The sequence below is a fragment of the Danio rerio genome, chromosome 3 (genome assembly GCF_049306965.1).
Source record: "Danio rerio strain Tuebingen ecotype United States chromosome 3, GRCz12tu, whole genome shotgun sequence".
NCBI lineage: Eukaryota > Metazoa > Chordata > Actinopteri > Cypriniformes > Danionidae > Danio > Danio rerio.
In genome coordinates this window covers 1,849,690-1,866,362 of record NC_133178.1, presented here as the reverse complement: position 1 = coordinate 1,866,362, position 16,673 = coordinate 1,849,690, and the positions used below count along the sequence as shown (strand labels likewise).

Sequence of the window (16,673 nt, the reverse complement as noted above, 5' to 3'; positions counted from 1 at the left end):
GTCTGCATGAAAGCTAAGGGTATAACTCTGAATGCTAAAAATTCCCAAACGATAAGATTAGACACATTGATTGGTCTGGTTGATGGGTATGTTACATCAGGCGATGACTCTCGATACATTTTAGCTCAAGCTGACAACATTGTCAGGAATAAAAAACACCTCACACTCCACAACAAATCAGTCGTTAAAAAGTTCAAGGTGGTGTATAACAAGCGAAGACTTTTACCCGACTACACAACTCTGCCTTATGGCTTTTAATTCAGTGTATAGAGGAATGCGTGAAATGGTTGATTTTGATTTCAGACTTCAACATCCGTTTTCATGTGTCATAAGTGGACCATCCAATTCAGGGAAGTCCTTTTTTGTAAAAATGTTATTGGAAAATGCTGTAAATATGATTTCTAAAAAAATTGATAATGTTGTTTTTCTGTATGACTGTTGGCAACCTTTGTATGACGAATTGCTTAAATTGTATGACATTAAATTCATTGAAGGTATACCTCAGAGTCTGAATGATGATCATCTACTACCCCGTGATAAAACAAACTTGTTGATTATTGACGATATGATGAAAGAAGCAAGCGGTAATTCCGAAATTGAAAAAGTCTTCACGCAATACGTTCATCATCGTAATCTCTCTGCAATTCTTATCGTACAAAATTTGTTTGTTCAAGGTAAATCCAGCAGAACCATCAGTTTGAACACAAATTATTTAATATTGTTTAAAAACCCCCGCGATGCTAATCAAGTTGCGGTGTTGGGGCGTCAAATGTATCCTGGTAACACAAAATATTTTATGGAATGTTATCAAGATGCCGTCAAGAGTCCTTTCGGGTATCTCATGATCGACTATAAAGCTAAAACACCGGAACAATTTCGACTCAGAACAGGTTTGTTTTCAGATCGTCAGGTGGTCTATCTCCAGAAAAAAAGAAGATCGTGATAACGAACCATGTCCGCGAGACTATGTAAACATTTGCCTGTATTAAAAATGTTACATAAATCTACAGCTAAACAAAGACGACTTATTCTCCAGTCAGCATCTGACGATCTCATTTTAGCTCTCTGCGAACTCGCTCTCAACATCCTACACGGAGTTATACCGATCAACAACCAACAATACAGAAAATTGAAAAAGAAGAGGGCGGCGATAAAATTCCTTGCTAATAAAAAAATCAACATTGCTGCTAAGAAAAAAGTCTTTAATCAGACTGGCGGGTTTCTTTTACCGCTCCTAAGCGTCGCTATACCATTTATTTCAAGTTTGATCGGTTCTAGACAGGGTTGAAGGATGGAGTATGCAGAGAAAATGTATCTCGTACCACAGAATCAGCTGGACAAAATACAATCAACAAGCGCTCGTGAAAATATTCAACAGGTGGTAGAGAACGATCTTGATACGGCTATAAGAAATATTTTACTCAGGACTGATTTGGATCAACGTGAAAAAGTTAAACTTTACTCAAACATCTTAACCAGATATTTAACAATTGTTAAACTAGGCGATCGTGAGAGTAGTGTTTTAACGCTATCACTACCAACCCCTGAAGACGATCATAAAGTTAACTCTGACGAAACACATGCTGAAGACAAGTCAAAAGATGATGTGACGTCTGAAGTTCTAAAGAACGTTCCGACAAAACGTGTGAAAAACAGCAAGTATATATTAGACAAAATGTCTAAAGCTAAAGATCTCAGCTCCTGGTCCGAGTCTGGTGAGTTTGTGTTTAAGGGTAAAACCATACCTGGTTCACACATGCTCGATTTAATAAACAACGTTACAGCTCCGCAACAAGTACGAGATGAGCGAAGACCTAAAGGGTGGACGGAGTTTCTTCAAGCATGCGCGGAATTAAACATACCTTTTTCGACTGTACCAAACCAACAAGTTCGGAGTAAGATTATTAGTTTAAAAAACAACCCTATTGACGATGATCAGGAGATTCTGTCTACTAAAAAAACTACTCGTAAAAAGAGAAAAAATCAGCAAAGGACACAGCTACTAGATGAGGACATGTTTGTTTCACCTATTCGTGATAAGAGCCGATGGATGCATTTTTAATGTCAACATGTTTCATGTTTTTTATGTTTTGTGTATCACTATCTTTAAATAAAATTCAACAAAACAGATGATGATTGTAAGGTTTTTTTTTTTATTACTCATTAAATTCATTTATACATCATGGAAGAAATACAGGTCTGAACACAATGGTTACACAAATACATGTTATCACTGCAAACATTAGCTTTTAGTTTTTTCACAAAAAGTTCTACCATTTTGTCATTTTTAACATAATTTTCACTATACAGATTCATCACATAGTTGTAGTCACGACCCCTAGACATATGATACAAGAAAAAAACACAGTGCTGACCACACACATTTGACATAAAGTCCTGGACACATTTTGTAGAATATCTTGTCACTGTACTATTTCTCATTAAAAAGTTTTTAATAGCTATTGGAAATCCATCACTGTCCGGTTTGTTACCGAAACTGTCAAAGAAACATCCGACACCATCTTCCGATAAATAAACGGCTAGCCAGTGTTCCCCCGGTAGTTCTGAAGGGTGTGTGTTAATAATCACCATCGATGGTAAGTTTGTTAACGGTCTTTCAGGTAGTTGATCAGATGCCAGAGTTCCTAGAAAATGGGTGTTACATGTAATTTTATCCATGATTGCGTTTATCTGAATGGTGTTCATTTCCGATTAATAGTAATCAACCAGAATCTGTCTTCGGTTAGACACCTCGATGATACTGTCAAACACTGAGTAGATGATGAGGTTTATGGTATTTGGCAATGGCTGTCTGAAGCGGGCTTCGAGTCTGATATTTCCAGACTTTATGAGCGAAACGTGTTGTCCGCAGTCTTCGTCCGGTGTAAGGTTGAATGCATAAAGAGAATAACCCCTGGCAAATTCAGATCTGCTGATAGACAGTGCATGATTTTTAAGATGTCTGCCGGTGGCTGTTACGAGTTGATAAAATTCTCGTACCACTGAGCCGTCTGTAAAATTTGGCTGTAGAGGTTTAGCAGGAATTTGTTGTCCGTCGACGTAGATGGCTAGGAACTCCAAATCGTAATGTTTGAACGCAAATGGGTTTTTATCATAAGAACCGGTAAATGCATCGTTATCGGTCATCCCCAAGACGATTGATTTCGGTAAAGTCCCCAAAAATAGATTTTCCTGATTTGAAACTCGTGCTCCTTCTGGTATGGAGAAATTTTTCAGACATACCCTGTCAATCGGGTACTTTGCGTTGGTGGATAGCAAAGCCTGAGCATGGGCCAGTCGAACGTTCGGTGCGACTGATACTTTCTTGACAAATAGCGATGCAGACACAATTTTTAATTTATATGCTACGTCATCACTCCTCATCAGACAGAACTCGTCTTTACCTCTGATCATACGAATTTTTATATCGACGCCATTGAGCATTAATTTTTCTTGAAAGAAAATATCGCTGTGAATAGGCCCCATCAGATCAACAATCTTACTCCTGCTTGTGTATGTTGACCTTTTCAGGAGACCCTGATTATTACCTAAGGGGTCTTTGACATCCATATGACCAGCCGTGTCTTTGAAGAAGAGACCGGCGCTGAATGTTGATTCCAGCGTGTCTTTGTCGTAGTTGATGAGACTCTCGATGATACATCGGTACGGGTGTGTGCTTGAGCTTTGAGAGATTAGTCGATCTCCGAGACTCACGTCGACTTGTGAGAAAATGGTGGCGACGGGGTAATTGATTAAAGCGACTTTTGCAGGATCTGCTATTTCACCACCATTAGGCTTTGTGATTTTAAGTCTCAGATGCAACAATGTGTTATTTAGATCGATGTATTCCTCACCGGAGCCTGCTATAAAAAACTCCAAAGGCGACGAATCCGAGATGGCCGATAGAGGAGGTACCTCGACATACGTATTTTTTTCTATAGCCGTCTGTGTTAAAGGTACTGTAAATAAGTCAAGCTCTGACTTAATACACTCTCCGGACATACGATGGAGAAGAGCCATGTTAGAAAATGGTGTTTATGTTTCTCTTAGCGAAGGTATTTCGTCTTACAGTCTTCTTACGCTTCCTGCGTGTGAGTGAAGTTTTCTTGACAGTGCGCTTTTTCTTTATAGCACGACCACGCCTCCTGACCCCTGGTGGTTTAGACATTCTCTTACGGGCCATGACCATAAGACCTGAACCGTCTTGTTGTCTCTCGTCACGATTTCTTGAAATCACGTTTGAAATTACCTCCGATGCTATGTTTTTTGCAGCCGTTTTCAAGTGAGGCTTGGCTATGTTGAACCCTTTTTTTAACAAGGGTACAGCCATTCTAAACAGACCTCTAAATAACCCTCCCAGGCCTGATCCGTACATGACGCCACCGCCTGCATAGCCCGGGAGGCCACCCCCAGCTTGATTTTGGTAGTAGTTGACATAATCGCTGATTTCCCCGTGATGTGTATTGTAATAAGGCATTTTTAAAGAGACGTCTGTTTCACCGGTCTAAAATGTAGCTTCACAATAACTTTACCGTACGCAAATCTCACCTCTCGGTTTTGATCGTCTTTTATTTCTATGTTTATGTCCGTGATGATCGATTTGTTGACCGATGCGTAATGCGGTTTGTCGTATCTGACACTGACGATATCGTTGTTTTCACCAGTTATATGTACGCATCTTAAAAGTGGTACGTATGAATCACCGACTGATTGGTAGTCGATGATATCGGTGTAGACATATAATGTGTAGAATCCACCTTTGATGTCGGCTTGATGAGGTGCATATGTGCTGACGGTCCTGGTAAAATCAGCTTTTTCATGGTAGGCCGTTTGACCTAGTCCCTCTTCAGGTCTCACTCCTAATATAGCTCCTAGTTTCTCATAGAAACCTATAAAAATGTTAGGTTTTGCAATCAGATTAATTTTATTTTTTAATTCATCGTAAAACAATATCCCTGATGGTTTGATTGCATCGTTTATCATTTTGATCACAGCCGGTATATCCTTATAGTATCCTCCGGGTATTTGATAACGCCTGGAAACATAGAAACCATGTAGATCTGATAGTACATTTTCTTCTAGTTTTTTTTTCTCTTCATTATCATGGTCAGGGTACATGTTTAGGTTGAAGATACCATCATCGTCTGTAATATTATACCAACTTCTAGGATATTCAATTTCAGCGAGCGCTACTTCCCAGTCCCCTTTCAGATGTATAGTTTTAGACAAATTAGTCTTATAACTAGATATACGATTTTCTGGATAAACGGTTAAAGAAGCGTTACACGGGAGCGTAACGTAGAACCCGTTGTTGTCCATAGCTTGATTTGTATAATAATAAATAAGCATGAAAAGAAATGTGGAATTTAAGGTTTTTGCAAGTCTACCAGGGTTTTTTTGTCGATATAGCTATTAAATTTCGATGGCCATCCTAACCATTTCACTAAAACAAGTGTAGACCTCCCTTGCTTTTTCTCGCCTAAAATCTTTTCCACTTTGAACGATTTGTTTTTATTTACAAATATTTTCTGTATCTCTTGCTCATAAAAAACTCCTTCGATAACATCGCCGTCATAATCTTTGAGTCTGTAGACGGGTGGTTGGCGTGGAATACATTCAGAAACGGTAAAAAATTCTTCGGTATAGTTTTGTTCGTAACCTTTGGCAAAGGGGCCTCTCACTTTAGAAATCCTAACCACGTCACCGACTTTAAATTTGAACACTGGTTTCTGAATCTTTATGTTACCGTAAGAGTTTTGAAACACCGTAGCTTCATTTTCTTTGCAGACGTCAACGGGTCTCATCTTAATAGTCTTGTGATAACTGTTGTTGTATCCTGTCATAAGGTCTTGTAAGACATCGATGTAACGCCGTGAATTAGTGGCCGTTAGAAATCGCCACATTCTACTTTTTAATGTTCTATTAAATCGCTCCACAACGCTTGCCTTTAAATCAGTAGCCGTAGCAAAATGATTAATATCATATTTTTTCATAAGATCTTGAAAATGTTTGTTGAAAAATTCCTTTCCCTGATCAGTCTGTAATTTCCGTGGGACACGACCCTCTTCGAGTATAGACTCGAACGCTTTAGTAACTTCGACTCCACTCTTATTCTTCAACACCCGACTCCATGCATACTTGCTGAATACATCGATGCAAGTTAGCATAAATTTATTACCGTCGTTTTCTGTAGAATAGGCCGTCATATCGACGAGATCGGCTTGAAATTGGGTATCCATACCATATACCACAACTCTATTTCGTTTGTATTTTATGGGTGCTGTTTTATGTAAAGTGTAAGCGTCTTCCCCGGCCAACCATCCCGATACCTGTTTATCGCTTAGACGCACTCCAGTTTCCTTAAACACAGTATCTTTTAAACGTTTTTTACCACCTAAAGCAGCGGGGCTTGATGGGTCGTAATAAACTTTCTTCATTATATCAGACATGGTCCTGTTTCGATGGTTGTCAAAGAATAATGCAAAACATTGTTTGTACGAATCTTTTTTTTATTTAAAGCGAGGAAACATACATGACATCAAATCAGAAAATGGTTACATACGGTCAAGGTAAGAAAGAAATTGGACACACGATGACATGTTTTTATCTAAAATGTAAGTGACCAAAGATTCAACAATTTCAGATATATCATCATCATCATTTTTTACAATCAACGAAATGCATACATCTGTTACATAGGTAGTCATACAGAGAACATCACCGACTCCAAACTGATCAGATACTTCAGACATAGCATCTAAAACTCTTTTAATCATAATAGAACATGGTTCGGTAGCATTAACACAAACATCAATCATATTGTCCCATGAGTTATTCATACTTCTAATAACATTCATTTCTTTTTTAAAATTCATCACACGTTTGGATTCTGATAAACGATCATCATTCCTGGAATCATTAATGACTTTACATAAAAGGCCATTTAACTGATTTTTATAGTACTCTAATAAAAAGTTTTCAAGTATCTTACTAGGTTTACATGTGTTCCCCATTGTGGTGTTTTCAGCTGGTTTGAGGTCTAACCACTGCGGTGCCAGAAATCGACAGCGTCACTGACGATTTTCTCACAGGAGTCGTCCAGAATCTTGGTCCTGATGTCTTCCAGTCTTGCAACGATGAATGGTTCGCTCCTCAATTCGTGTAGAATACCCAGGGCTGTTCCGTGGATCGTCTGAGCCTGTGACTTTAAGCCAACACGCAGCATAGCCTGTGACACAGCAGTGTGAAACTCAGGTTTGATCAGTTTATTGACGAGTGTTGCAAAGTGAGAGTCGAAGTAGTATGCTGAGGGTTCAAACAGACAGGAGTGTTGCAGCTGGCTAGGGTGGTCGATAGCACAACCCTCACATTCCTTTTTCAGCTGTGCGTTGATGATGTGTTGCATGAGCACAGCGATCAGTGCTTTTATGATCTTGAAACCGGAACTGCAGAAACATCCATCTGTGACGTCAAACTTTGTATCGTCATCTTTTTTGTACTTGTTGGTCAGGTATGTCAGGTTACGGTATCCTAGTTCGGTGCAAAATTTATCCAGCCAGTTTTTTTCATCGTTGTCCGGTTCAGAAGAATTGAATAGCTCAAAGCATGGTAAGTCGCGATCTAATGCAGAAGTTCCGAATTTCGGAAAGCATGGCAAAGCGTTGTCATCAGGAGGAATTGCTTTGATATCCTCAGGCTTGAAGATACCAAATTCTGAAGAGAGTTGTTGAGACATGTTGTAGTACTGTGGTGATCAGTTGTTGATTATGGGTTTTTATGTTCGTAGTAGATGGGCGGAGACAGTTGTGAGTGTTCCCTCCCTCGGCGCACAGATCTCTGGGGGTGAAACAGCTGAACTTTAATATCCTTGTATCGATCATTCATGTCACACCATTTGAACAATTGGTTTATGGTGGCAAAAATTTCAGACAGCTTGTTGACGTCTTGCCAGAGGATGGGGAGCAACATTTCATATCGCTCGTTATGCTCATCAGCATGTATTATACCAGAACGCTCACGAAGCTTTGTCTTGTCATCGCACAAGAATATGAAAATACAGTCTTTAGGATTCTTTTCACAGTTGTTTCCAACCACTCGAAATCGATTGTTCGGTTTTTCAGAATCCCACTCGGCGATAAACAACGGCTCTTGTTTAGAATTCTGGATATCCGGCCAGACATGATTGTAGAATAAGAACCAGTCTTTAACTGGTAAGATCAGACAGGGGTCATCCAGACTGTGCGGCTCTCCAGATTCCGTTGTGTACAAGGTAACAACCCGCTGTTTTTTGTCAAATAGGTAATGACAAATACGTTCGCTAGGCATAGCAAACTCTTTTTTCATGTAACGTTTATTCTCGTGAAGAAAATTTGTTAGCTTCAGGTTGGTGATCCTTTTTCTAGGAGCCATCGTCAGCCTTCTCAGCATATGGTCTTCCCAATTTTCCTCCATAGCGATAGGATTACCGTTTAAGTCGGTATTGAGATCGTCGGTCCAAATCTGACCCGGTGTGCTAGTGTTTACTTCAAAGGCAGCCATGACTTTGACATAACACTCAAACTATTTCTAGCTCTATATATACATATACATATGTATGTTGATACCATCTGTAGTGACACACCCGTACTCTATCAGTTATTTGTTGCGTCAATGCTTTCTTATCAATATTTAACATTAGTTCAAATAACAACTTATCATTCTATCGGCCTGATGTATCTGCCAGGGCGTTGTCTAACGGTCAACATTTTTCCTTATCACCTAACAAAATATAGTATTTAGTGGGTGACACCCAACATATACAATCAGATATACATATTCTACATCTGATATAGATCTATCTTTCACAAGCAGTTGATGGGTGTTGTCTAACGTTTTCCTTATCACATACAGTCAGTATGTTCATACCGTCATGGAGTCAACATCATATGGGTAAGTGATGGATTTAGTATAATTTATTAATTATATTATAATATAATAATTAAATAATGATTTTAATATCAGCAATTTAATTACCGATATTATTATTATTATAATAATAATTTTATTTCAGTTTGATTAGAATTTAATTACCCGAATCAATAATTTAATTAGTCTGATAAAAATCTAATTACCGGAACTATTATTTTATATTAAACCGATAAAAATCTAATTACCGGAACTATAAAGTTTATATAAAACGATAAGAATCTAATTACCGGAACTATAAAGTTTATATAAAAGGGGCGGGGCTTAGACCGGAAGTCCCGCCTTAGGGGCGGGGCTACAATCCATCAAACTTTTTGACAGGTAGTGTCCCATAAGTACTACTCTCCGCCTTTTCCTAAAACAACAGAAAAACTATAATTGTGTATTAAATTTAAGATTCAGTAAGCTTCAAAATTGAAAACTCTTAATGTAAATACAGTTCTGTGTTCATCTATAACAGCAGGTGCAGCAGACAACAACTGTTTTGTGTGTGTGTAGAGAAGACACTCACATACTCGACTTATGAGCTCAAGATGAGACAATATCTTTTCAAATGTTTGATGGACGTATGGTACAGTTACACACGTGTCTTTTGCAGCATTGAGTTTTTTAGACACTTTAATGATAAAATAGTTTACTGTCAGTTCCAAAGCAGTGGAACAATCAGAATAACCTATAGGCAGGTTTGTACACAGATCTGGCACTTTTGGCCCGTTTCCACTGAGTGGTACGGTACGGTACGGTTTGGTTTTGTACACTTTTATGGCCGTTTCCACTGTCAAAAGGCGTACCGAACCAAACCGTACTGTACCACTTTTTCGGCACCCTTTCGAAAGGGTCCCAAACACAAGAAAGGGTACCAAAAGGCGGAGCTACAATCGCAGCTGAACGCTATTGGTTTACAGAGTTATGTCATTCACTTACGCAACAAGCCAGAATGTAAACAAAGGACCCGCCATGTTTGAAATACACAGTGAGAGATTACAGCGGAATTATATATACATATGCAGCCATGGTCAATCCGGGCTCAAACAAACCTTGTTGTCGTGTTAATGAACAGCCACACAGCCATGGAGTAGAGCAAAATCTACCCTGTGCCACATAGTTTTTTTCATGAGCCAGTCTGAAGCGCGAGCGGTTTCGCTTTCTTGCTTGAGCTCGCCGCGCATCTCTGAAATAACAAACTTCTTGAGCTGATAATAATAACGTGCGCTTGATTATTGACAAGCTTTGGAAACCTGATCCTTTGAGAAGCTGACAAACATTGACACATTTAAAGAGTGACACATTCAGAAAGAAAAGGACAAACGCGAGAGTGGAGCGCGGAAAAAAGACGGGAAAATAGGAGCACGTTTTTTCTCCAGCAAACGTGAACAAACTGCCTTGTTTTAATTTTTATATCACCTTTTGGACTAATATGAACTGGGAATGATGGAGTGATTCTCTAACAGAGACTTCATGTGCTGCCGAAGATTATAGACACAGATGAGAGGTTTGCTCTGACTGTAGGCTATACTTTGTGTTGTTATGAACCTAATTAGGAATGAAATGTAGGCTGTGTGTACTTTTTTTGTAGTCGGTAACATATCAGAGACTGTAAGGGGCTATGTGTGTTCATATATGTTCATTTATTTATTTAATATAATTACCGACGTTACAGTAGGCTATTTAGCGCTGTCATTGATCTGCAGTTATAATCAACTCCTGTTCATAGAAAAGTTAGTAATAAACATTTATACACAAGTATTTATGTGTGTAAAGCATCTGTTCCATGAGAAATGCTTTTCATATAATTTGTGAACGACCTGTGCAGCTTTATTGTAGACATTTTCTTGAGCTAGAATGATGTGACTGAAGCTTTGTCATACACCACGCCCACCAAAAGGGAACCCTTGGTAGTGGAAACGCAAGCCTGATAAAGGTGACCCGTACCGAACCATACTGTACTGTACCAGTCAGTGGAAACGAGCCATTTGGGACAAAAACATGTACTGTTATACCCTTAATAATGAAAAATCCTACGATCCTACACGTTCAGTTTTGCATTTATTTGTGCATTTCTTCATGTTTCTTTGTCGACTAATTATTTGTTTGTTTATTGCATTGTAGAAAGCAAGAGGGAGCATAGTCCTCCTGATAGTCGTCCCAACAGTAAGTACATAAATAAAAAGTTCATAGTAGTCTCATTTTATAAATCTATAGTTGCTTTGTATCTGAAAAATAATAATTGCTCTTCATAATCGCTAAACTTTAACACTTAAAGTTTACAGCATGTGTTCTCAAAAACTGTTGTGTGTGATTTGTGTTTCAGTGAGTGATCTGAGGATTGTCCTGCTGGGGAAGAGTATTGAAGAAAACCGCAGAGTTGTAAATTTAATCTTAAATAAAGAAGCATTTGAAAGGAAAGCGTCCTCATCTGGTGTGGAGGAGTTCAGTGAAAGAGTAGAGGGCAGAAACATCACAGTCATCAGCACATCTCACCTGCTCAACCCAGAACTCAAACTACAAGCAATCATACAGAAAGCTTCAGCACTGTCTTCCCCAGAACCTCATGTGATCATACTGGTGCTGCAGCACAGGGATTTCAGTAAGAAGCAGAGAGATCGATTACTTTCAGTGTTGAACTGCTTTGGTGAGCAGGCAATGAAGCGCACACTAATCCTGACTACTGATGATGAACCAGGTCATGCTGGACTGAGATCTGCACAAGAAAATGAGTTTATCCAGGAAATATCTACAGAATGTGGAGGAGGACATCTGCAGCTTCACAACACACGGCATTCTCTATTTATTAAAAAAGTTGAGGAAATGATTTCTGAACAACAGAACTCAACGCTGGACAGCAGAGCAGCAGATTCTGATGACAGACAGTTGGTAAAACAGGAAGGCCATGAATCAAGGAAAAGCGAAAGTGCATCTCAGGAATATGACAGTAAGTCCCATAACTGCTTCCAACTACCAACAAGAGGTAATATACCTCATTTTATAGGTAATTTAACATAAGCTTTAAGATTTTAGATTTTTAGATTTTCTTAATCCTTCACATAAAAGTTAGTTAGTTAAAGGGCTTTACACCTGATTAATACATGAACATTCTTATGTTCATATTTTACATTGTTATATTTTCCTATTTTTAAATAAACTCAACATAAATTATAAATGCAGAAAGTTTCACATATTAAGTTAATGATTAATGTCTAATGTCAAATTAAAACAATAAAGGCAACAAGAAAGTGCAATTTAATCACTAAATTTAACATGCACCCATAACCCATGACCCACCTCATTGGATTACTCTACAAGAATCAATATCAAGCCTTTAGATTTCTTAAAGGGTCACGAAACACCAAAACACATGTGTTGAGCTGTTGACAGTGGTATATGTGTCCCACACTGCTAAAAACACTATTAGGACACCTATATTTCACTAAAAAGTGTAAATTGGTTGTTTTTGCGTTATTTCAAGCAAATTCATACTTTCTGTTTGAAACAAATTTTTGAAGCTGCGTCACGGCTATGACATAATAGCGTGTATTCCAGCGTGCAGACTGGACATCTGTGCCAGAGTGAGTCTTATTACGTCTTACAGTGTGATGCATTAATGCATGAGTAAGACTTGGTTCAAACCAATCAGCGCGCTCTATTGTGCAACTTCATTAATATTCATTACTATCACAGTGTTTACACCACATAGACGCCACATTGTGTTGGCAAAACAAGCGTGAAGTGTTGCTTTTATAGTTTGCTGCAGTGAAGTTTTGTTCCCCTTCGGGGGGAACTTCAGCACTATAAGTGGATTTGATTGTAAAATCCACGCATTGGGAGGTTCGGTTCAGAAGCTACTCGTCTGAAAGAGTATTGAACGGGCCAATTAAGAATGAATTGGCAGCGCAAGCCTGCGCAGGTGAGCGGCATAAGCAATCAACTGAGTATATAAGCTCACCTGGCGCAGCAGACGCTATCCTTTTCGCTTCAGAGACTTTCTGATCGAGTCGATGAGGGTTCCTCCTGCTGTGACCAGCGATTCTGAGCGAACGAGAGCATTCTCCCGGTCCAGAGTGTGTACACGCAGTGGCAGACGGTCGAGCTGGGTTTCTCCCTTGCCTGGCGTTCTTTGGGTCCGGTCCTCCAGAGCGGTGCGTATAAAGTTGCAAACTTCACAGAAAGAGCAACACAGTCGTGCAGCACGTCCTTATCAGGACGGCGCTCCGACTGTGCGTTTCTGGATGCGGTGGTTTCCTGTCCTCGGATGATGGGCGCGGGCACTGTGTTACATGTCTGGGGGTCCAGCATGTTAATGCGCTGCTCGCGGGCAGTTCATGTCGTCATCGCGATGCCATGACTGTTGCGCAAGATCGCGGTTAGCCTTTGCAAAAAGGCGAACCACCCCAGTTGTCCCCTGCTCTGCAGCGGGCACTCGGGCAGATCTGAGGGTTTCAGCGAGAGATAATCCGTCGCCCACGGGCCCGCGGACCTCCCGCTCCTCTAAGCGCTCCATCCAAGCTTCGGGCGGAGGAAGCGATCCGTCTAACAGATGGTAGCCCTTACGCCCGATGACACCGGAGACCAGATGTCCACCGCGGCATCGGAGGGTGGGCTTTCATTGTCCGATGATGATCCAGACCCGCTCGCCCCCTTCGGGCTGGTGAGCGCTGTCACTACGGATCCTGAAACGGACATGTTAGCCGTGCTTTCCCGGGCTGCTTCGGCCGTGGGTTGGAGATGGTTTATCCCCCAGCTCCGCGGCCGGACCGACTAGAGGGGCGTTCCCTTCTTCCCGGAGGTGCACAGTAGGCTCACGCGGTCTTGTAAAGCACTTTTTTCTGCTCGTGCTGCGTGTTCCTCCACCCAAACCACTCTTGACGGTGAAACAGCCAGGGGGTATGTGGCGATTCCTCAGGTTGAGTGCGCGATGGCGGTAAATCCGCGCGGCGCCTCTTCTTGGCGGGGTCCGCCTCGTCTCCCATCCAAAGCCTGTAAGTTATCTACCTCCCTCGGAGCTAGAGCTTACATAGCTGCGGGCCAGGCTGCTTCCGCCTTGCATGCGATAGCCACCTACCAGCGCTACCAAGCGCAGGCGCTGGCCGAGCTGCACGAGGGTGGGTCCAACCCAGGCTTACGAGCTTCGCACCGCCGCCGACTTAGCTCTTCGGACTACTGAGTCCGCTGCGTGTGCGTTGGGGAGGACGATGTCCACATTAGTGGTCCAGGAGCGCCACCCCTGGCTGATATGCGCAAAGTCGACAAAGTCCGCTTTCTTGACTTCCCCATATCCCCAGCCAGGTTCGGCGACACTGTCTGTGAATTCACCCAGGAATTCAAGGCGGTGAGAGAGCAGTTGGTGGGTGATGTCTTATCGGCGGTCCGTAGCCCGCTCCGCCCGCCGTGCCATTCATACCTGCTCCTCGCCGAAGGCGCCCGCCTACGAGAGCTGCTCCGCCCCCGCACACGCCTAAGGCGAAGCGAGCGCGTCGGGCACCTCGGAAGCAGGCAGCCCCCCTGCCCAGAACGCCGCTAAGTCCGGCAACGGACCGCGAAGCGCCCCTGGGACAGGCCATCTGGAGAAGAGGGAACTTGCTCTTTCCCCGCTGGAGGGCGGGGCCCCATTTCCAACGGCACTTTTTACTGCCATGAAAACATTATGAAAGGGCACTTTTCACTTCCCCAGATGTGACAGCCCGAAATCTGCCAGTCTGGGACGCTATGCTTTCTAGCTTGCAGATTCGGTGCGTTTCGCCAGTGGCTCACGAGCGCTGGGAGGACGGTCTCCTTTCTCCCACCCCTCGAGCCTCCCCTCCGGAGCTCGGGTTTGGAGTGAGAGCAAATATCTCACCTCCAGCTTTTCCGTGGGACCCGCGAGCTTCCCGGATCAGCACACCCACTCCGCGCTGCCCCACTGCTGGTACGTCAGCGATTGTAGCGATGAGTCCATTAGCGAGAGCTCTGCCTGCCTGGTTAGCGCGGGCCAGCTCTTCGCGGTGGCTCATACGCACAATCAGACTCGGCTATGCGATTCAGTTCGCGAAACGGCCCCCCAAGTCACGGGTGTGTATTCACCAGGGTCAGCCCCCTGTCCGCCCCTGTCTTGCGAGAGGAGATTGCTGTCCTCCTGGCGAAGGATGCAATCGAGCCGCTCCCTCCAGCCGAGATGGAGAGCGGGTTTTACAGCCCACGCTTCATCGTGCCCAAAAAGAGCGGTGGGTCACGGCCAATCCTAGATCTGCGCGTTTTGAACCGCTGCCTGCACAAGCTGCCGTTCAGAATGCTCACGCAGAAGCGCATCCTCCGGTGCGTTCGTCCTCTGGGTTGGTCTGCAGCATTAGACCTGATGGACGCGTATTTCCATGTCTCCACTCTTCCTCGCCACCGACAGTTTCTGCGGTTTGCGTTTGAAGGTCGAGCTTGGCAATACAAAGCCCTCCCCTTCGGGCTCTCTCTGTCTCCGCGGGTCCTCACCAAGCCCGCGGAGGGTGCCTCAGCGCCCCTTCGGCTCGCGGGCATCTGCATACTCAATTTCTTTACGACTGGCTGAATTGCCCTCTCTTTTGATTATGCACAGAGTTGATTATGCACAGAGACAAAGTGCTCTGGCACTTCCACCTGTGGGGGTTTCAGGTCAACCTAGAAAAGAGCAAACTCGCCCCCGTGCAGAGGATCTCTTCTCTCGGGCTGGAGCTGGACTCGGTCACCATGGCAGCGCGCCTCTCCGGAGAGCGCGCTCAGCTGATGCTGTACTGTCTGAGAGAGCTCGACAGTAAAATAGTGGTCCCACTGAAACAATTTCAGAGGCTCCTGGGGCATATGGCATCCGCAGCCGCTTCATGCCGCTCGGATTATTCTATATGAGACCACTTCAGCACTGGCTTCACGATCGAGTCCCCAGACGCGCATGGCACGCGCGCGCACACCGAGTCTCTGTTACTGCGCTGTGTCGCCGCGCCCTCAGCCCTTGGAGCGACCCCTCGTTCCTACAGGCCTGGGTGTCTCTAGAACAGGCGTCCAGTCTTGTTGTCGTTTCAGCAGACGCTTCCAACACGGGCTGGGGGGCTGTGCGTTGCGGGCATGCGGCTGCGGACCTGTGGAAAGGTACCCAGTTGCATTGGCATATCGCCTGGAGCTGTTGGCAGTGTTCCCCGCTCTCCACCGTTTTTTTCCGGTGTTGGAGCGGCAACACGTGCTGGTCAGGACGGACAGTACGGCGGCGGTGGCGTATATCAGCCGTATAGGGGGTATGCGCTCTCGCCGCATGTCTCAGCTCGCCCGCCGTCTGCTCCTCTGGAGTCATCCGCGGCTGAAATCGCTGCACGCCATTCATATTCAGGCAAGCTCAACCGTGCAGCCGATGCGCTCTCACGGCAGCCTTGCGTCCTGGAGAATGGAGACTCCACCCCGAGTCTGTTCAGCTGATATGGGCGCGATTCGGGGAAGCCCAGATCGATCTGTTGCTTCCCCCGAGATCGCTCATTGCCAGTTGTTCTTTCCCTGACCGAGTGCTCTCGGCACGGATGCACTGGCTTACAGCTGGCCTCGGGGCACGCGCAATACGCGTTTCCCCCAGTGAGCCTGCTCGCGCAGTTACTGTGCATGGTCAGGGAGGACGAGGAACAGGTTGCTGGTTGCGCCCCTCTGGCTCAACCGGACCTGGATGTCAGAGCTCTCCCTCGCGATAGCCCTCCCCTGGCAGTCCCTTCGAGAGAGCACCTACTCTC

The 16,673-nt window shown here is 43.5% G+C and overlaps 1 protein-coding gene across 9 annotated transcripts in view; it reads left to right on the top strand.

The window, feature by feature from the left end:
• LOC100329848 (GTPase IMAP family member 8) overlaps nt 1-16,673 on the top strand; it is a 59,244-nt gene that overhangs the window by 14,283 nt on the left and 28,288 nt on the right. For 7 of the 9 annotated variants that reach the window (XM_068218488.2, XM_073943702.1, XM_073943704.1 and 4 more), the window contains 2 exons: nt 11,074-11,115; nt 11,276-11,896. In XM_068218488.2, the coding sequence (XP_068074589.1) occupies nt 11,115; nt 11,276-11,896 (622 nt within the window). In that variant the 5' untranslated portion in view covers nt 11,074-11,114. Of the gene's footprint in view, nt 1-7,027; nt 7,255-11,073; nt 11,116-11,275; nt 11,897-16,673 lie in introns of all 9 variants that reach the window. The other 2 variants (XM_073943707.1, XM_073943705.1) reach the window with 1 other exon arrangement.